This window comes from Rhea pennata, chromosome 12 (genome assembly GCF_028389875.1).
Source record: "Rhea pennata isolate bPtePen1 chromosome 12, bPtePen1.pri, whole genome shotgun sequence".
Taxonomy (NCBI): Eukaryota; Metazoa; Chordata; class Aves; order Rheiformes; family Rheidae; genus Rhea; species Rhea pennata.
In genome coordinates this window covers 5,487,901-5,509,642 of record NC_084674.1, presented here as the reverse complement: position 1 = coordinate 5,509,642, position 21,742 = coordinate 5,487,901, and the positions used below count along the sequence as shown (strand labels likewise).

At 42.5% G+C, this 21,742-nt stretch overlaps 1 protein-coding gene across 10 annotated transcripts in view; it reads right to left on the bottom strand.

The window, feature by feature from the left end:
* Positions 1 to 21,742, bottom strand: part of FOXP1 (forkhead box P1) — a 370,707-nt gene that overhangs the window by 136,193 nt on the left and 212,772 nt on the right. For all 10 annotated transcript variants that reach the window (XM_062585701.1, XM_062585713.1, XM_062585712.1 and 7 more), the window contains one exon: positions 16,769 to 16,950. In XM_062585701.1, the coding sequence (XP_062441685.1) occupies positions 16,769 to 16,939 (171 nt within the window). In that variant the 5' untranslated portion in view covers positions 16,940 to 16,950. The remainder of the gene's footprint in view (positions 1 to 16,768; positions 16,951 to 21,742) is intronic.

Below are 21,742 nucleotides of genomic sequence, written 5' to 3'. Positions count from 1 at the left end.
AGGAAAAGAGAGAAAGAGAGGTGGAGCTTGGTATTATTCTCAGTGCACTTCCCTGGCTACAACTTCTCCAAAATTCCTTTTGTCTTCCTGATTTTTTGGCAAGGAATGCGAGCAGCACAGCTGTAGTGTAACAAAAGCAGACGTGAGACCAAAAAAAAAAAAAAAAAAAAAGAAAAAAAAAAGAACTTGGTGCTGATGCTGAGAGGGTTAAATCTATTTAAGGGGTTAAATATGCAATTACCACTGACTAAAACCAGAGAGACATATAGATAAATAGAAGCAATGAAGTCCCCAGGTTCCATTCAGAAGCCTTCATCACATTACTACCAGACAGAAAACTCTTTAAGTACCATATTCAGATGTTAAATCATTGTTCGTGCAGCACATATTCTCACTATTCCTGGGGGAACAATATCTGAAGACAGCGTGCTAACAAATGCAATCCAGTAAACAGGCATTTTTCCTCTTGTTGTTAGTACCTTTGTGTTCCAGCTCCCAGCTCTGTCATCCATGCCTTCGCTCGGCTTTGAAGTTAAAGTACTGAATGAGCGTTGTCATCTATTATCCAGAGCGTGCGTGTAGATTATAAATAAGAAATAAAAGTGACTTCCAGTACACTGCTTTTGCATTAGCAAGTTGCCTTCTCTGTTACCTCCTCTGTCCTTCATACTTTGCTACCAACATTGTATTAAAAACCCGCCTTTAAGTGTTTCTTGCAGAATGAAAGACACATGCTATAAAATATGTACACAGCAGAGAGAAAAGTTTTATTGAAACAAACAAGTCTAGCAGTTTAAACAGGTTGATGAGTTCAGCTTCCATGGATTGTTTAACCCTTATCTGCAGATGTCCTTCAGCCCACGATACGTTAATTACATCCAGAGCTTCGTTTGCATGCACGCTCCTGACAATGCACAGCCCATTAATTACCCTGAAGTTTATTTAGAGTCCTTTTCTACTATTGATCAATTATTTATTAATATTTTCCACTGTAACAATCTCAGCACCATTTTTCATTTTAAAGCTAGCCTGCTGATAAACACTGTTATCACAGGAGTAGCCGTGCTGACCTACTTCAATTGAATCTGTGCATACCTGGCCAGAAAACTCCTCTTTTCCACGAATGCACTATATCAGAGACTGAGACCTATTTCTCTCATTGCTTCAATCTGAAGAAAAGTGGGCGCACAGACTGGCTGTTCGTTCAGTTGGAGGGGCAGAAAGCTTGCATCTTCCCTCTGGCCTCAGCTGATTTCCAGCGGCTAGCCAAGAACGGAATTGGGATAACTGAACTTTTAAAGCATGGACAGTTTGATTTGAAAATGGTCATGCCTAAAGTCTGGTGTCTTAATCCACACACAGTGCCTAAATTATCCCATCTGAAGAATAATAGAGCTATTAGGGCCCTCAGGGTTGCTGAGCACCCAGAGGAGCACCCTGGGCTGGTGAGCACTAGAGGAGCACCCCAGGCTGGTGAGTGTAGACGAAGATGCTCTGGCCAGGCAGGACTCTGGCCCCAGCAGGACGTGGCACCTCCACCACCTGAGTGGCCCCCGCGCCACCGAAGGGACCCGGGTCTCATGCCCCAGCCACCCACGTGTGCCTCAGCTCAAGCGCAGGAAAAGCTCAGGTGGGAGGGAGACCCAAACCGGGCAAAACATGGCTGAGAGACACTAGCACCAAACGAGTATCCCAAAGTCAGAAAAGTCAGCTTCAGGGACAGCAAGCACAAAAATCTGGGCACAACACACTTCTAAATAACTGCAGGACTTTTACACCTGCTGTTAAACTCCTCTTTGTCCGGAGGAACATCCATTTCAGAGGGGCAAAGGCACACTCGTGCCCCTCTACTGCCCTTCGCTTACATGGTCAGCTCAAAACTTTGGGCTACGTTAATGCTTGCACACCATCTGTGTTGTTTCAAGGCGACAGGAATAGAGAGACCTGAGGAGCAAAGCTCATCTGGAAAAAAAGCGGAAAAGGCTGGACCGGATAAACTGCAGGGGACTGGCAGTACCCTGGGTGCCGGCTGCGAAACCACAGTATCAGTCGAGACTTCCTGAAAATAAAAATAAGCCTGAGCACATTCCTCAGTACTGTTCCCTGCCTCCACAAATGGAAATAGTTTTGGGGGGCAGAACAGAAGCCAGCCACTGCTGCCAGCTTGGACAATCATGTCTGTGGCGCGTCTGCGGTTGGATATGGCCTGGCCAGGTAAGAAAACCTGCTCAAAGAAGCTCTCCCTCACTTTGAGTCACTCCAGGTGTCTTGCATTTTTCTTTCTTTCATCCTTTTGGATACACAGCAATGATATAAGGAGGTTCAGCACAGTCCAGGGACTTCAACATATGGGAACCAGTCCTTTCATAAAATGCTTTTTCTACATGGCTCAAGTCCCTATAAAGACCAGAGCAACACAGTAATGACTTTCAAGCTTTTTGCCTGCTGCCTGTCTCTGTAACACCACAAAGGGAAGAATCAGATGACAAAAAAACAGAGTGGAAGAAGAGACACATATCCCTTTCTTCCTTCTACCAGGATAAGATGAAAATGTGATTGAGCTGAACGATCTTTCATTAGCAGATAGCACATCTGCAGACAGCTCAGATAGCCTGGAGAATCCTGTTCATCTTTCTCTTAGTTAAGGTAGCAGTGCAAGAGCGCTATCCCCGGGTGCAAGACAATTACCAGCGATTTGTGCTGCTGATCCCTCCACCTGTACAAAGCAAGGTGTGGACCCAGGAAGAGGAACCCTTCCTGTTCTGGGAAAGTACCAAGTGTGGGGCCTAGCCCCATCTTAGCCCCGGACAAGGGGGCAGCACTTCTGCATCCTGATCATTTGAGATCATTGTGGAAGGCAGACTTCAGCACGAGAACAAGAGCCTTTTGATGTAACATTTTTTTCGCAGTGGAATCACCACCTCAACAGGTTGCACGGGACCACATCAGACACTTGGAACAATGTCCAAAGAGACAGCTATGCTAAGGATCCTGAGGTGTATTCTCAACACTTCTGAGTATTTCCTCCAACAGCAATCTTGGAGGATATTTTGCCCTATGCATCTCTGGCCTTATAAGACTTCAGTGACATCATTAGCCAGCGGTTACCTTTCTTCTGGTGATTCTGAGTAGGAAGATTGCAAGGGGCTAACGAGGAAAATATTGGCATTCCTCTCCAAGAAAGATGATCAATCCTTCAACTGTTAGCTGCTGTGTCACTAAAAAAAGCAGTGTCACATTACAGGATAGCATGCCAGAGATTTCCTGAAAAGCTGCTGTGGCTTTGTTTAGACACTGTGATACTACATGCTGAATGCCTGCCGCTTCTGGAGGTCATTCCCTGGCTACCACAGAGGACAACAGAACGGATTTTTTTTTCCTCCCTGTTATGAGAGGCTACTTTTCCATTCACTTCCTGCCCACGAAACCGAACCAAGCTAGCACCAGTCCAGCTCCCTTACTTGGCAAGTTTGTACCCTTTCCAAGATTACTAACAAGTGAATACTCATGAGTTTCATGAGTTCATTTAACACTAGCTATATCTTTCCAGTACGAGGGGATCAGCTTCTAAAGGCAAGATCAGAGAAGGTGAAAAGCCAGCTTTAGGAAACATGAGATCAGGTAGGAAAGGGATTCTTTGCTGTCAAAGCATAATTTGTCAGCTTGCGATAAACCTGAATTACTTCATATACCAAGGATCACTAGACATTAGTTGCTTTTTATATGGCAATATGGTGCAGAGGTTTCAGAGAGAATATTGTTTTATGTTGATCATGATAAAACTCTCTGTAGCTTTGATAAAGCCTGCATACAGACTTCTCATTCAAACTAATGAGTGATATTGGCTGTTGGATGCCGAGACATGCTCTTGATGCTTTCCAATGGAACAAGTCATAACTAGGACTCAATTCAGCCTGGATAAGCAACGGTGCTACTCATCTAAGGGGTTTTGAATTATGATCCTGTTTCCCGTGTTTTCCCTGCGCACATCTGAAAAGGTACAGTGACAAAAGGAGCACCACATGTTGGCAAAGTACAACTCTTACCGCTGGGATCTCCTGGGTTCGGTCGGCTCTGAAAGAACAGTTGGCTAACACTGTAATCAGCCATCAAACAGCTCAGACCCTATGGGCTATTCATTCAGTACGGGCCTTTTGCTGCTCTGCTTTCCAACATCTGTTTCAATGCTTGTCATCTCCCTGCTTTAAACAAATGTACTGCAGATGTCTTGTCTTGTGGACGACAGAGACTTGGCAAAGAGAGGAATGGTGGCCTCCAAGCGACAGAGGCACAGTTATGGCAGTCATTACTGGGAGTTCTGGATGGGCTCTGTGCATTCCACATGAAATGTGTTTTATTCCCCTCTCCTTCAATCCTTCTGTTTTGTCCTTCAGATTTTAGAGGCTGATGAAGGAGGGGGTCAGAGTAAAGACTACCCTGCAACCTACCCAGAGACATGGGGTGGATCTCTGGGCCTTCTCAAAGCTTTATCACTGACACTCACAGTTAAATGAAAGACACTCTCATTTGCTCATCTTTTGCTCCAAGGACAATCTGATAAAAGACTGGAGATGGAGGGACATGATATGTGGTAAAGATAGCAGTTTCTGAGACTAGATTCTGGACTGAAAACAACAGAGAAGATAGTTCCTCTGGCTAAGACTGTGCTTCTGGAAGAAATAAGAAATGAAATGAACCAGACACATATGAAGACAAAATAGGGAGAGCTACTGTGGACTGTCTCTAGGTGCAATCCTCCTACAGTCTCTCTTTAGCCAAATCCCGTTTGAGTCTCCACAAAGAAAACCAGTAAAATGAGACTGGCATTTGGCAGTGAGAGCTACTTTTGCCCCTATGAATGCATGAACTCTTTGATGTTTTGCTAGGATGAGTTATATAACAAGGTTTTGAAAATCTCAGTTTTGATTGACTTAGTTAATTAATCCCTTAACTGTAAAGAGCCTTTAACAAGCTAAGTGATGTTTGATTGCTCTTCTTCATGGTCTGTCCTGCCCAATGAAGGAGACAGAAGTACTTCTACTCTGTTTTGAAGGTCAAGTGCAGATGACTGAGGTCAGTCCAATATGTGAGTAATCTTTTAAAACCAAGAGGAAAGATCTATTCATTGGCAGGTCTTTTGAACAGAGGAAAAACAGAAGTCCTATATTTTGACTTAAAAGATAGAGTCTCAGATGACAGTTTCATCTGCAAGCTAGCAAAAACAGTCTTAACAAAACTACTATATGTTGGGAATAGGTATTCATGGGTCACTGTCAAAATGGAAGGATTTAGCAAATGCACTTTGCAGACATCAATCTTTTTTATGAACAACACAGATGAAGGAACAGACAACTTAGCAAATCTGCAGATGATACTACACTGGGAGCAACTGAAAAGATGCTGCAGGACAGAATTAGAATACAAAATCCTCTGGACAAAGTGGAGAAATACTCTGTATAAAAATGGAATGGTATTTATTAAGGATAAGATGCTACAATTTAGCTGGAATACCCAAACTTTGTAAATACAACAGGAAAAACAACTCATTTCACAGTACTTCTTTGGAAAGAAGTCTAGGGATTACAGTGGATCACAAGTTGAACATGAGTCAACAGGGTCGTACTGTTGCAAAAACGGCATGAACCACACTCAGATACATAAACCGGAGTATTGCCTGCAAATCATAAGATGGAAAATACTTTGTCTCTACTTGCTCCAGTAAAACTTCAGCTGGAGGATCATGCCATTTGAGCCCCGCAATAGTCCAAAAGACAGTGATCAGAGTGATCACAGGTCTAGAAAATACAACTTACGAGGAGAGAACTAAGTTCATCCAAGTTCTGAGAAGACTGAGGGTACAGAAAGGGGAACAGTATTCAATTATGGAAAAGGATGCTGTAAGGAAGGGAGACGATCTGCTCTTATGCCCGTTACAAAGTCAACAAAAAGGAAGATATTTTACCTGTAGTATAACCATTTTGGTTAAGCATTGGGAAGAAGCTTTCTAACAGAAAGTTAGTTAAGCACTGGATCACCGTGCTTGGACAGCAGCGAAATCTCCACTAAAAGATATACTTACTCTGGGCTTTGGTCTGCAGAGACTGGAGGTCTGTTTTTCTAAACACTAAGAAAAAAGCGTAAGACAGTAAATTTGGGCTCATGGACTGACCTGTTCTGTGGTGTGGCTGCTGCACATAATGAGGTCATCAGCCAAAGCTAGAAAAGTTACCTGCATGGACTTCTCAGTGGCCTTGGAAGGATCTTCAAAGACGAATATGGCATGTACTTCCCTGCCCCCGGGGAAAGGCACATATTTTTGCTTGCAGCTTATGAATCTTTGACATACAGTCCCTATGACACAGCCTTGGCAGACCGTATCTTTTATTTATTACGCCTAGCAATTGTCCTTGTGACCAATTAGGAAAAAAGCAGGTGGTCGACAGAAACTCTGAAAAATAAAACCCCTCCACAAAACAAACACCCTAATTTTTGAACAAAGAAAATACTGCAAACAGAGCTGACCACTGTGCAACCCTTCTAATCCAGTCCTTGCCCATGTTAGAAGACTAGAACCAACCGTAGAACACTTCAAAAAGCCTCCTCGTTGATCAGAGGACTTGGTGAATCATTGCTCAAGCAAAACAAGGAGACAGAACTATTTTAAACTCCAAACACTTGCCCTGTTGTGTAAAGGGGCTCAAACATGCCACCTACGACTGGAATAACACCCAAGGCAGTCCCCGCGCCCATCAGTCAGGGACAGCTGTTCCAGACACCTGGAGAAAGTTTACCGTTCCCGGCTTCCCGTCTGTGTACCTAAACACGGCAGCAATAAAGGAAGACTTGTCAAACAGAAAATGGTCTGCTTTTAACTTGTCTATAAAATACCTACAGTTACTGGCATTTCTTTACCTTGCTGAGTATTATGTCCTATAATATTAATAGGCTCATATTTACCGTATCTTAAAAGCTAACAATCCCACTGCCGGCACTAATTAAAAAGACAAGAAACTGAAAGAAAGTAGTAGATTATTTCTTAACTATGGATTCATACCTAGATTTAATAAAACTTGCTTTAGTGTTATAGTCTTACACTTGTTTCAAGAATACTATAAAAGATAAGTCTGCTTTTTGTATACTGACTTGGAGAGTTTTTCTTTTGGATCTGTAATACAGCATTAAAACTACCAGAACGCAATGAAGTAGATTGTTTTTGCTGAACAAAATAACGTTCCCGCTACCCAAGCAGCATGTTTGTGATGACGGCTGTGAGTCAGAAAGCCAGGTTGTAGTGGGAGTGAAGCAGGGCCCATTCTACTACCAAAAACATTACTCAACTGCAGGAGAAAACTAAAGGTAGGCACTCTATCCCCAACAGAATGGTTTGGGAATAGAGGCTTGGGAACGGGTTAGGTTTAGCTGTACTAACCCCCCTCGAGCTCTTATAGAAAGCTCTTCACGAGCGGCTACAACCGAGTACGACAGCCCACCCTTGCAGCTGGCAGATCGTGTGGTTTCCTCTAGTCACGGAGCGCCCTGCAAAACAGCCCACCCCGGCCCCCAAAATCATCCTACGCACGTGCAGCAGAGCCGGAGCCTTCACCCCGATGGATGTACCCTGCGCCTCCACACCAAGTGTCATACACATCCCCAACAGGCACCTTCCTCGGAAACGCCAGCTTTGGCGGACCTCTGCAGATCCTCACGAGTTGCCTTAGAGCAGGTGGAGAAGGGCAGGCCCCTTCTGCTCTGGGAGACCCTCCTGCAGAAGTAACGCCTGGCTCCAGTTTGGCCTGCATACAAACAGGCTCAGCTTGCTGCAATGTGAGCTTGCCCACGCTAAGGTCACCTATCGCTTCTCACTGCTGGGCCAGCGCCGGGGGAACCGTAAGCTTCTACCTTCTTGATGGTACAAGCTAATCTTCATCGAAAGACTCCACCGCTTCCTAATCTATTTCTCATTTTACTGCACCATGATAGAGAACCTACCAAACTGCACTTACAGAACAGGCAACAACTCAGCACGAAACTAACGCCGATACAGCAGCACCTTATCCAGCCTGTCCATCGAAAAGGTCCTAGACTTTCCAACAAAATCTAGAAACAGCTGCTTTCCAAATACACCTGTTTTTCTTCCTCTGAATTTTCTGAGAAGGATTGATCTGTTATAAAAGTGGGTACATAATGCATTACAATAAAGAAAAGATATACTACAGCCACTCTTCCAAAAACAGAGTTTTTTCTGTGCTAGAAAACCTTCAGATCAAGTTTCCTCTTTCAGCAGAGGGCCAGCAAAAGCCTCTTGGAGGCAGCTGAAACATACTTTGAGGACTTGAGTGCTACCAAAACTCCCCCATGCAGGAAAATTACAGTATATTTTATTTCTTGTCTTCACTGCAAGATGCGGGGCCCTGCTGCTTCATAACAAGTTCCATTTAATGTTCCTCATGTCTATCTGACCTTTCCACTTCAATGAATCACTTAATTTATGTGGAAACAAAAATATGAAAGGATGATGGTTTAACAACAAAGTGCCCAAGCTTCCTTTCTGAGAGAGCAGCCAAAACCCCCCCGAAGTTCTGGGTCTGCTGCTGGTTAAGGATGACGTCCAGTACAAGGGAAGAGCCACCCAAGCCTCTGCCTACACAATTCTGGCGACCAACCCTGATGGGATTTTAACTGACTGGTTACAATCAAAAGGAGGAAAGGTTTGAATGCCAGACTGTCAGTGGTCCTACTACATTTTACTAGTGTTGCAGTTCTTTCCTGGCACTATCTATTTTTTTGGGGGGGGGGTATCAGTGATATAATAAGCCATTTTTTAAGGAAAATTTAATTTGAGCATATCAGCAGCAACCCCATTCCCTTAGCTTGTGATAGCTCTAATTTAAGCAGACAAAATTTGTTCCCCTCTTCTCCTGCACTTAATTTCAAGATACAGTTTACTAAAGCCTGCAATCCCACCTGAACTTTGGCAAGTCTTTTAACAAAAAAAAAAAAAAGGCTAAGTGACCCATAGCAAATTATGCCATAACTGGCATAATGCCAGTTAAAAGCTGTTTTTTTTAAGTATCAGCCCCAGAGGTTTTATGTGAAATGAAATCCTGATTTCTTTAAATTCTGGAGGCAAACTGTGACCTTGCTCTGCATCTCTAAATTTAAAATATTCATGTTGTGCCCCTTAATAATGACGCTGCTTGCTAGAAAAGAACAAAATGCTTCCAAAAATTTGATTATTTCCATTAAAAGGTAAGAGGGCCCAAAACATGTATAAAGAATTAGTCCTAAGTAAGTTCAGCTTAGGAAATTGATAAAAAGTTACCCAAAATGTGAAATAAAATGTTCTATCAAGCAAAAATGACCCATCTCCAACCTTGCAACTCTCTTGCGCGTGCCAGTAGGCCTAGTGATGTTTCTCTCTGTAATAATCTCAGTTCTCAATCTTTATGGTCTCTATCCCACAAATGAGAATCCGGATTATGTCAGCGCCCAGAAGACAAGAAATCATATCCATTTCTGGCCTCTTTTCCCTTACTTTGTCTTGGAGCATGGACTTCTTCGGAGGCGAGTAGGAGAACTACATCAATGGGTTTTGTAACACATTGCCAGATAGATTAAACAGCCTAACTCTCTCCATCCTTCACTTTATGCACCTTACTTTCAGTAGTCCCCCCAAAAAGAACCTTTTAAAGAAAAAGGAAGAAATATGACTATGAATAAATTGAAAAGCCCAACTTGTAATAAAGCTAGCACTTGCCCTGGGCTTCAGAAATGTCTGAGACATGACACTGATGTTACAGATGCAATATATAGCTTTTGTAGAAAAAAACAGTGATATATTTGCACTATTTAAAACGAGTTGCAAATACATTTTTTATGTGTAGAAAATGAAGTGAGCATAGCTAACAAAACACAGATCGCAGCAACAATACAAGCAGCATCAGTCTTGCGAAACTGTAACTATTAAATGACATTTATGCTAAACATCGCAGAATTATCTTCTGCTGATTTTTTTAATTAATGGAGGGCTATGCAGTTAAAAAAGCTCATGAATTGCACCGTGTTCAGGAGCTTTGCACTTCCCTGTATATCCCAATCTTTATTTACAACGTTCTCATTGCAAATTACAACCATACCGTCGAGCTGCTCCGCACTTGCTGCGATAGCCGGTGCAGCTCCGCCGGAGAAAGCACGTAGCGCAGGAACTGGAAACCACTGCCTCCGATTCTCGTCTCGCTCGGGAGCATTCGGTCAGACCAAACCCCGCTGAAACCAGCAGCTACAGCAGCGACAAAGCAGCGCAACTGTCCTCCCGCTCACCAGGCACTGCCGAACGCTCCCTCTACGCGCAGGGCACTGCCAAATAAAGCTAAATTACTTTTAAAATATCGGTAATCCATACAGCTTCTCGGGGAGGGGAAATTGTGTACGACTTAATTCAGCAAGGCACTTAAGCCCAGTGCCGATGTTACAGGCCTGAGAAGCGCCGGTGGTCTTAGCAAGATTACTCATGCACTTGAATTTAGGCACGTGCTTAAGCATCCTGCTACACAGAGACGCCATGAGGAACAGTTTCATCTGAATTAAAGGCAACTCTACACCTCAAAAGGCGTGCTGCTGTTTTCCGTTTGCTTTATCACAGGTTTGGTTGCGCTGATTCTTAGTTAACCTGAAAGTGCAAAGATCAATGGAGGAGGAACAGTCTCTAATAATTTTAATGACATCAATTATTTGAAATAGGTATTTATTTCTAATGTCCACTGAACTTCTTTCTCAGTGCATACATGTGCTGGAGGAGCTTTAAAACATTCCTTTGTGACATTCCCCTTAACAGACCTCCTCAAGGGGAAACTCTTTTGCTTATGAGTAAGCGCAAGCAAACGTAAGGGGAGAGCACACGTCTACGAGAACGGCAAGGAGCAAACACTTCATGGATGAAGTTTCTCATGAGATGCGAGGTTAAAAAACAAACCAGCAAAGGTTTCCAAAGTTACATCTCCTTAAAGAACCCGTATAAACCTAAACGATTTCTGAATTATTTTAATTTACAAGTGAAAGTAAAACCAGCCACTGTGAAAAAATAAAATAAAATACAGAAATAGGCATCTATAATCTAAAGAAGACTTCTGGATTCAGATGGGCACATAATTCAGGTAATTAGATATCTAATGACCCAGCTTCTGCATGTACATGCTTGTACACACACACAAATGCACAACTCTGGGAACCAATGTCAAGGTGCTTTGAAAACTTAAGATTTATGCAGTTATTTATCAAAGACCTTAGAAGAAAAACAAGACAAAACCAAGGCAAAAAAAAAAAAAAAAAAAAAAGAAAAAAGAAAAAGAGGGCTCAGCAACTGCAATGAAGTGGTAATCTCCCCTTACCCTTCAACAGTTAGAGAAAATTTAAGGCTTGTTGATGTCAATAAGTAGTTATAACAAAGACATTAGGAATAGCGAAGATAGAGAATGCTGCATGAATGTTCTCAGCGCGGTTCATTGGCAAGAGATCTAAAAATTGAATTATTAAGGGACAAAATCATTGATTCTAAAATCCAGGCAAGGTAGCGAGCCTATGCTAAAACTTATTTAATTTTTCCAGCGCTGCTTCATTCCTAAGCTCTCAGAGCCACAGCTTTTCCATTGAAAAGCAAAAGACATTTTACGCACAATTTTCCTTCTACTAGAAAGAGGTATATTGTGCCCTTCAGTGAACATAAAATTGATATTATCATCTCTTAGTTTATATCTCACTACTTAACCTTCAGATTAAAAGTTATTAGATTTGAATGACTAAAAAGACATCATGTCACCTTCCGTTCAATGTTGGGAAATCGGAGAACTTGGGGGAAAACTATGAATCATAAAGGCACAAAGTTACTAGGAGTGTCAAGTCTTCTTTCACATTCGCTGTTGAAACAGCACAAGCTCTACACACACAGTGATCTTTTCGTGATGTTACTGTAATCATCAGTTATCCGTGTGCTACAATACAAAACTAGACACAATCCCAATAACCACTATGTAGCTTAATCTATACTCTCCAATGGCTCTTTCAATAGCAACAGCAGTTTAATAATTAGGCTTTGTGCCTCTTTGGACAAAATGACTCAACACGCACGCTCCCTCAAAGTCTAACAAACAAATTTGGTCTAACCCAGTTATGTCAATACGAAACAAAGACTTTATCTTCGATCTAGTTTAGCAGTTTTGTTCTAAAGAGATAAGTCCATATCGTGATCAATGGGACCATAAAACTCCTGATGCAGTTTGTAACCCCTCCCCATGGCTTATTGAAATAAGATGAAACCCAGCAAACTAAACATATATATATTTTACTTTATATACATATATATATATATAAAACTTTAATCTCCTCCCTGAAACGCCCAGAATTCTCTCTAGTCTAATATTCTTTTCAATCCATCCAATTAAAGCAGCCTCTCAACAATATACCAAATCACCCATCTCTTTCGCAAGTTCTTCTTCTCTGGACACGAACACGCTCTGCAGAAACCACATATTCCCTCTGGAATTGGCTTTCTTTAGTCTAACAGTTCACGTCTCAGCACTTCTCAAAGTAACTGCTGCCAAAGGGCCAACCTGTGACATCTTCACATTGATACCGCAGATACTGCAACTGAAGCCAATGAGACCAATTGTGGAGAAACGACTGACACGGACACAGATACCAGAGTCCAGTCCAAAATTTCTCATGTGTATGAAACATACTTTTTACCTCCTACATATGAATACAACTGCATTTTTCATTTGTGTGGAATAAAGCTGTAGAACGTACAGAACAAGATGCACTGAGAATATGGTATATGAAACTCAAATGTTGTTTATGGAAAAAAAAACTCTTTCCTTATTTTGTGGACACCTAGCAAGCATGGTGTTATCTAAACCCTTCAGAAAGTTTAAAGTGACACTTCATAATTATAGTTCAGTTCAAAGACAAAATGAAGAAAAGAAGCTTTCTTACATAAAGCTCAATTCTTTATATGAACTTCCTCCTTCTCTCTGTACCAGTTGCATTTGTATCACCATTCCCATTTCTCAAAACCTTCCTACAAAAGAACAATCCTTTATATAAACTTCCTTCTTGTTTCTCTCTGTACTACTTACATTTATATTGCTATTCTAGTTTGTCACAAACATAGTCACCTTGTAACCCTCTTTATCAAGTAATCTATGCACTACCTAAAAGTACACTACACTTCATCAGACAAGCTATAGGTTTACATTATACAAACATTCCAATTCTGCCTGCTCAGCGCAGGTTGTCAATAAATGCAAGCAATTGCAAAACAGCCATGTGTGTTTTTTTCCTTAAGAGAACACTGATAGGAGCCTGCCAGTTCTGCAAAATAAACTCTTTGCAATCTCTGCAGCTAATCTGTCAACAAATTACTATTAAAGTCATACCTCCTAAAAAGTTCAAAAGCATTCTGGATTAAACAAAAGATACTGAGTTTTATACTCATGGGGCAGTACTTTTAGTTTTGGTATCAAAGTGGATCTTTCTATTGATGTGGAGAGGTTTGTTTTTCTGCCACCATGTAACACAGCATTTTGTGTCTTGCCCTAATATACTGGAATTCAACTTTATATTCCTCCTCTTTAGTCCATTCACATTTTTGTTTCTCTACTAATAACGTGAAGAACACTTTAAGGAATAGTCCCATGGATAAAACTTAATCATAACAAATAATATTTATTTTATAAGCTTAAAAAGAGAACTGACTAGGACTGAAGCATCAAACCCTCTATCTGAGTAGATGTCAGAAATCACTGAAGCAACTGAAGCTGTAATCACAGACATTAAAAGGCAGTTTGTCCCCCCGAGTCTCTATTTATTCTTCTTCGGTAGGCCAGAGTCACCTCGTCATTACACGCTTTGTGTCGGAGCTTCCCTCATTCAGCATGCCTTTCCGCCCATGGGTCACTCTGCCACCCTTTCTGCACCTCCCAGATGTTCTTTGTGAGCCAACAGATGTTGCTGGAGCTCTCTGGTGCCCCAGCTGGTGTGAGCCTCTTGGGGGCAAGCTCCAGGGCCCCACTCCCCAACCCTACGCTGAAGGCTGGCTGCAGGTCTCAACAGGCAGCGTGCTGACCACGGTGACCATCATGCCTATCTCAGGGCACCCAAACCCTGCTCACCCCATCTACTTCTGACATGACCCATCCGTTCCTCAGAGGTGCTGCCCATCAAGCTCCCTGGAGCTGGGAAGAAATCGCTCTCAGAGGGAAGTCTCGGAGACTCTGTCTTCTTCCGTGGCAGAATCGCTCTAAGATGACATGGGAAGTGCAAAACTTGTCCTGCGAGTCATCCCTGCATTTACTGCAAGACAGCTCACATCACACATTATTCCCTCAAACATACGAACATCTGCGATGCTCCATATTTTTCCACGATAAAATATTTACAAGTTTGTGAACTTATTAAACTTCCTCAAGAAAACTGTAAGCACTTGTTTTCTCTTTCTCATAGCAGCAAAACAGTCCTCATAAATTCATAAAATTAACAAAAAAGTGATGAAAAATTCAACACTGATGCTTTATATAAGCCATTATATGCCCAGGTTTCTCTGCTCAACTGTGCTCATGATGGAAACAGATAACTAACCAGAACAGTGAAGCTCAAACTACCCGTTGCTGGTTTTTTTTCTGACAAAACAAGCGCCAGGTGGCAAAAAGAAAAGATTTGAATGAAATGCTCTTAAGAAATAGCTGTTTAATTCAGAACCCATTCATTTGTATTGAAGGAGCGTTTTGTAGAAAGCATTCTGTTAAGTGACCTGAGAGCATATGTTGTATATGGAGAAACATCTAAACATTATGCTCCATGTTGTATGTGTATCTGTAAATGCTTGCATTAGCTGTCTGAAAACAACAAGGTTTTTTCTTTTCAGCATTTAAAAATATTTTCCAAACACAAAGATTGATATTTTTATGCTAGCTTTGATTGCCCTTTTGTTATTATCTTTTTTTTTTAAAAAAAAAAAAAAAAAAGTATTGCAAACTTTGCCATCAACTTGCTTTTCAAAAGGAAAACTCCATGGAAAAGTTACTCATCAAAACCAATTAGCAGCAGGATTCAAGCACAGAACATAAAGGTCTTTTACAAACCCGGAGAAAAACAAGTGAACTGAACATATTCATTGTTCTGGCAGAGGCGGAGGATAAACAAACTATATGCTAAAACCTGCGCCCTGTGCGAGCACGCCGCAGAGCTAAGCCGCGCTGTGCACCGCTGGGAGCCCCGCTGGGAGCCCCGCAGGCGCACGAGCCCGCGCCCGAGTCACCCGACGCAGCGGGCGCCCGCGGAGGAGCCCTGGCACGAGGAAGGCTGCGAGGAAGGAGACCCGCGGCGTGCTACGGGCAGCGTGCACGCGCGCGTGCGTGCACCCGCGCTCCTCTCCCTCCCCGAGCAGAGCGGCGGCAGCGCTGGGAAACCCCACAGCGCCCGCGTGGAAAACGCCGCGCGACCGAGCCGGTCGGAGGGCAGAGACCTTTGTGCCGAGCGCACGTTACTGCTCCCACTGCTCGTCGACTGTCCTCTATTAATCAAAGCTGTAACCCCTGTTGTCTTTGCACTACGAACCAGAATGTGCCCCTGGCGAAGAACGAGGGAAAAGTCAACAGGAATTAAGTTTCAGTGCAACTGTTTACTCAACTGTGGCCTGCAGTTATTGAAATTTTATCCGTGGTTTTGTGTGACTACTGCAGTAATGAATTCAGCATGGCTGCGATTTTCTCACCGATGGTATTTTCACTTCAAGTAAAAACCTGTAGGATGAAAAGGACTGGAAGGACCAAAGGCTGCGCGCTCAGCATCCTCCGCTTCTCCGGCTTGTTTAATTATGGCACCTTTCCCTCTCAGGCTGGCAAACGGGGTCCCTTGCTCCTTCTCAAGCCATCAGTTTGCCTCGTTTTTGACTGCAGGTTTTTCTTCACCACAACAACCCGCCAGAAAGATCACTGTACACTTAGGGGAGTCTTAACCAGCTGCCGGTCGCTTATTTAAATGGGTTTAAGAACGCTTATTGCATGAGAGAAACTGAGGGTGAGGCGTCAGCGTGCTCACGACGGCTCTACCGCACCCGGCAGCTTGCTGCAAAACTTCCTGCGAGGGCTTCAAAAATTTTATCAGGGAAAAGAAAGCAACCAAACACACTATGTACATAATTTACACTGGTGAACTTGGTCGCTTCCCAGAAAATACACTAATTAAAACACAAAGGGAAAATGTTAATACATAATTTCGTTCTGATTCTTCCTCAGTGAAAACAGTCCTGACACACGATTAATTCGTTTATTTCTTCTCAAGTTTTGCTGCGGTAGATACCTCCACAAACTTTTTCACTAATAGAAAACATTCTGTTGATAGAGGTTGCTAGGTTATATTAAAATTTGTTGCAAACAAAACTTCACGTTAGTGTATTTTCCACCTCATGACATATTTTGGAAACCAGTCATTTGTATACGGCTGTTCGCCCAGTAACAGCCACCAGGCACATGCAGGCAGTGGAAGCGAGCGCTGATCTCTGCACCTTTCCAGGGAATGCCTGAAAACGGACCTTGGCAGAAAAATCTAACATTTCCCTTTACACTACGATTGCAACCCTCTGCGGACAACGATGTAAGGAATGCCATCGGCAAGTCCTAAAAGCATCCCCTGACCGGCAAATACGAAGGGTTTTGAGGGTTAAAAGCTCTATGCTTTGCTGTAAGTAGGAAATTCATAATACAGGTTACAGTACCTGCTGTTGCTGAAGATGTGCTAAATCTGCAGCCCCAATTTCAACCGAAGGTGTCTCGCCGTTTGATCTCACTTCCCGGAGGCTGCACTCTAGTAAATGGTTGCCACCGCTCGCTCCATTCTGAATGGCTGAACCGTTACTTTTTGTCTCAGTCCCAGATTCTTGCATCATGACTCAAAAACCTGAAATAATTTAGGGGAGGGGAAAAAAAAAGAAAAAAAGCAGCTGTTAAAACAGTTGCTGTACATAAGGAGACATGCCCTGTTTTAAATCCTGCCAAAACTGTAAACATTTGTCATTTCCCTTCATACGATTTATCTTTCATTAATGGTTCATGCTACTAGTTTATGTTTATTTATCTGTTGGTACAGCTATAATTTTAGTAAGTAAGTTCTGTTCTAAATATAGTATTATTTGCTCAACATCTTTTCTCCCTTAGAGAAAAAAAAAATTTCCAAATGAACACACAGAATCCATAATTAAATTTCTCTAGTTACATCTGGATGCTTTTTTTTCAAAACCAATGAGTCATCCTTTGCAACATATTAGGGACAATATCAAAATCCATATACAGTATGTAGGTGCCGATAGGTGAAGTAGAGCAGTCCGTGTTTGGGTTTCTGTTCACACTGTGATACTGCCAAATTAAGAGTTTTTCATTCCTATGATCTGAATAAGGACAGTTTAGGCTGAGCTCCATCAGCTTCCCCTTGGAGTAACCTCTTTGCACGTTAAAATTCGTTCAGTTGATCACAGAACGAGGTCTTTTGGGCAAATTTATTGGCGACAACTCCGGTCCGACTTCGCATACGCCCTAGCACTCACTAGGGCACTGCAGTGAAGAGACTCCTGAGTTATTTTCAATAAACCATGTAGTTGGCTAAACATCGTCTTCATATTCAGAGCTATTCACAGCCGGCTGGCATGGCTCTACAATTCTGTGGGTTTCCATCCCCGAGCGCTTCACAGCACTGTGCGGATAAACCCCGTCACCTGGTCGCTAGTTGCAGAGCGAGGATGATGACAACCCCACCGTGGCCCTGAGGTCCTGGCCTTCACAGACCTTTACTCTGGCTGTGCTTGTGAGCAACAAGGCCCCCAAACAAGGCAAACTGGCCAATTTTCAGCTGCAAACCTTTCTCTTTGAAATGTTTTTATGAGTTGTTTTATAAGCATTTCCACCTGTTAGGCGCCAAGTCACATAATTAAGATATTATTAACCTAATCTGCTTCTGCTGAGCCATTTGTGCTTCCTCACTACCCACCTTTCAGCAGCATCCACGCCAGGTCAAACTGGCCATAGCAGCACCCTGTGCAGGGACCACCACCACCACCCAGAGCAGATCAGTCCTTTGGTCAGCACTAAAGCGACCATGTGCCTTTCCAGCATCTCTCCGCCTCTCTGAAACTCCTTGAAAGGAGCCAGGGAGAAAGTCTTGCCTCCCTGCAACACACTCCACCAACATACAACTACAGCCCTGAGGCAAAACACTGCCCACAATGTCATCAGGAGGCAACTGCAAAATTGCAATTTGAAGAGGGAAGCATGGGTGTTGCTCGAAGGCATTCCTGGCCTGGTGTGAGGTGCCTGCTCAGAGGCCTGATCCAGTAGGGAAAAGGCAGAGGGTAAGCCAAGCAGCATACTCAGGGCACATTTCCCACTCCATAGTTATTGCATGCATGCTCTTAATATGAGCCAAATACTTCCGTGCATGGTAGCTAACTTTGAAAGCAAGTTGCTTCCCCCTGGAGAGAGAGAGCCTGGGGTGCTCCCACCTGGGATTCCCAGAGCAACCGATGTATCATAAATTCACGCTCTGCACTACCCTGCTTTAAGTGCCCTACGGAGACCAACCTTACATTTACATGAGCAATCCAGAAAAGCAGATCACTTGATAGCTTGCTTTTGGAAATGAAAAGTTCATATTTAAGGAGGAACCTGTCAGAAGTCAGTAACTCTACTCTGCTTTAAAGGAACAAGAAAAATCTCCCCTTCCAGCACATAAGGGAAAATATCAATCAGGAGAGGAGAGAGAATGCAATGCATTTCTAATGGAAAAATACTAGAGGAAAGTACTTTCCCCAGGAATTTCACGTCAGCTTAACTGTGAGCTCTGGGCCACCTAATGTGCAACACCTGCTGGAGACAACGTTCTCCCTTCCAGCATCGGCTCCCTTGGGTAACAGCCCAGAGCAGGCAGCCGCTTCCACAAGCACTGCCAGAGTGGCCTCACCACCAGCCGGAGGTGACATTCAACATCCCCCCGGTGTTGTTCGGTTCGGTGTAGGGGCCCGCTCCAGCCGACTGCGCAAACACCGGGTCACCTATTAATCTGGCAGCTTTAGATATTCACACTGATGATCCAAAGGGCCAGTAATGACAATGTCATCACTGAGAAGCAGCTGACTAACGAGGGCTTTGTCACCACCGAGCGCTCCTTTCTGATTCACACTGGAGCAGGGTGAGCCACTCATTAGCAGGACCCGGCTCCAGCCATGAAGGGAGCTATTCAAGCTGCCTGCCGTCCAAGCGTATGGAAGGTGGTAGGACAGATTCAAACGCTCCGATTACATTTAAATAAATTTCAGCTGGTCTATGGAAACTACTTTCAATCTGTTTTGTGAAATCTTCAAATTATGCAAAGAGACAAAAGGGCTTGGGGGCTCATTATAATGCTTCTGTCAACTCCCTTGTAAAAGCTTCAGAGATCTAAACTAACCTCAAACTTCCCTAATGCCACCAGCAAATGCTTTTTGGTTTTAACATGATCCAGTTCTGACAAAGATAGAGCATGGTGTGTTTCTAATTTGCAGCACTATAAGGAAATCTCACAAACATGATAAGGTCTAAAGAATTGTGTTTACTCCACCCATGTACCATACAGCACTGGATTACCCACACGGTCACTTCAGAAATGCAGAAAGGAGGGAGAACGTCCCGACAGCTCACCAATTGCATGGGATACCATGCAATTTTTATATGCTACATTACACAAAGGATGCATCACTTTTAACCAGAGATAAATCAAAAAGAAAGAATTGATGTAACTCTTTTCCTTCCATCTAAATTTGGGGTCAAGCCTCAACTGGTGTAAACGGGCTTTAATTAATTTGTCTCAGCTGCAGATCTGGAGCTGGATGAACATGTACGATTGGGTTAGCAAGTTAAATTCATGGACTCATCCCTTAGATTGCTGTGATACCTGATGGCAAACATGGGATGGCATATCACCCATGCACATCATGCTGTGAAGGTCCTAGGATGGACCAAGCTGACTGAGGAAAGACATCCTAAAGAACTGGTAGCAGATGCCTTCAGCTGATACCACAAAGAAAAGAGATGCAAAAACAAATATGTGCCTAAAGAATAAAGAAGGACATTTCATTTTCAAACACTTCCAATGCAACAAGCTGACAGGAAGCAGGAATCTGGATAAACTACCAAGGATGGTCAGAGAAAGCCCTGACCAAAGCCCTAAGATGCCTTCGACAGTGGTAAGAAAAATGTACACCACTGCGGAGCAGATCTATCACTGCCTGATCACAATTTGTTGGCTTGCCCTTCTGAGCAAAATATCCCTGAGACACAGGAAATAATTCACAAACAAACTGGTCAGGAAATTATTTATTATCTCTAAGATTGCAAAATGCTCCTGAAAAGAAACAACAGTAGAAACTGCTACAATTTTTCCAGCCTATAGCATTGAGAGAAGGATGGATTATTTATAGTATTTGGTAACAAAAAGACCACTGAGTTTTTGAGAACCTATTCCATGAAAAATTTCATATTCCATTTTACATTTTAAAGTCACCCAGCCAGTCACTATTGGTCATTTGAGCTGCTCAGTGCAGGCTCTGAACCTTTTACTGGTCATGCCCACTTTATGTATTCAGGAGGATCAGCAGCCGCTACCAAGAAAATGGAGCTGGAAATGGATTTTGCAAAGACAACATCCAAACAGTAAGAAGAAAATCATAATGATTTGAACTTTCAGGGTTTTGTCCACTCAAAAATTATTTTAAAAGAAGAGATGAACATCTCTGTGTAAATTTCGCTTTTCAACATTGCCATTCATGGGCAATCAAGTTCAAGTTCAGTATAATCGCAACTGCAGAACAATACAGAACAATTCCACTTTGCTAAAATACTTCAAATAGAAAACAGGGTTTTCAAGGAAGACAAGATAAAACTATTTATTTCTTCACTCTATTTAAATGTGCGTTGACATAAATAATCACAATTTGGTTTGATCATTAGGCATCATGTCATGAAAATCAACCTGCAAGAGCTTTCTGCAACAGTGATAATTATTTGTCTTTTTGAGCATACCTAAATGAGCTAAGGTGATAGTACACTGAGGATGGCTGAGCTAATTGTCTCTTCAGCACAGAGAAGGAGGCCTTAGACAAGCCCATCAGTGAAGTCTGTCATTCAAAATTTTAAAAGAAGAAAGCAAAGCAAGGTTGACTTTATGCAACAAGATTATGTTCTGCACGAACTGAGCTGAAGCTTCGGGTCGAGTATCACCATCAGCGGTTCTGATCTGAATACAACGTAAGTAACAACATAAGTAAGAAGAAACTTTTATGCATAATGATAAGGTTATATGAAATACAGTAACCCACAGAAACTTCCATGATATATAAGACAGAATGTTCTGACTTGAGAAAATTAATGGCCAAAGAGCATGTCTATGAGTTTTACAAAGCAGAATGAGTCTCCTAACAATTTTGCAAAGGAAAATATATTTGTATGGCTTAAAATAGATGAGTTTCTATAACCATCTTTTTTTCCTAAAAAAATCTATACTGTTCCAAGTTTGGAGGGATACAGAATGACTCCTAAGATTATTAAAGATGATACAAGATGATTTTCCCTATGAAGAGATCAAAGCTAAGTTCCAGTATGAACAACATAACAAGCTTACATGGTTGCCCTTGTAAAACTTCATCCTCAAATCAAGAAGATCATAT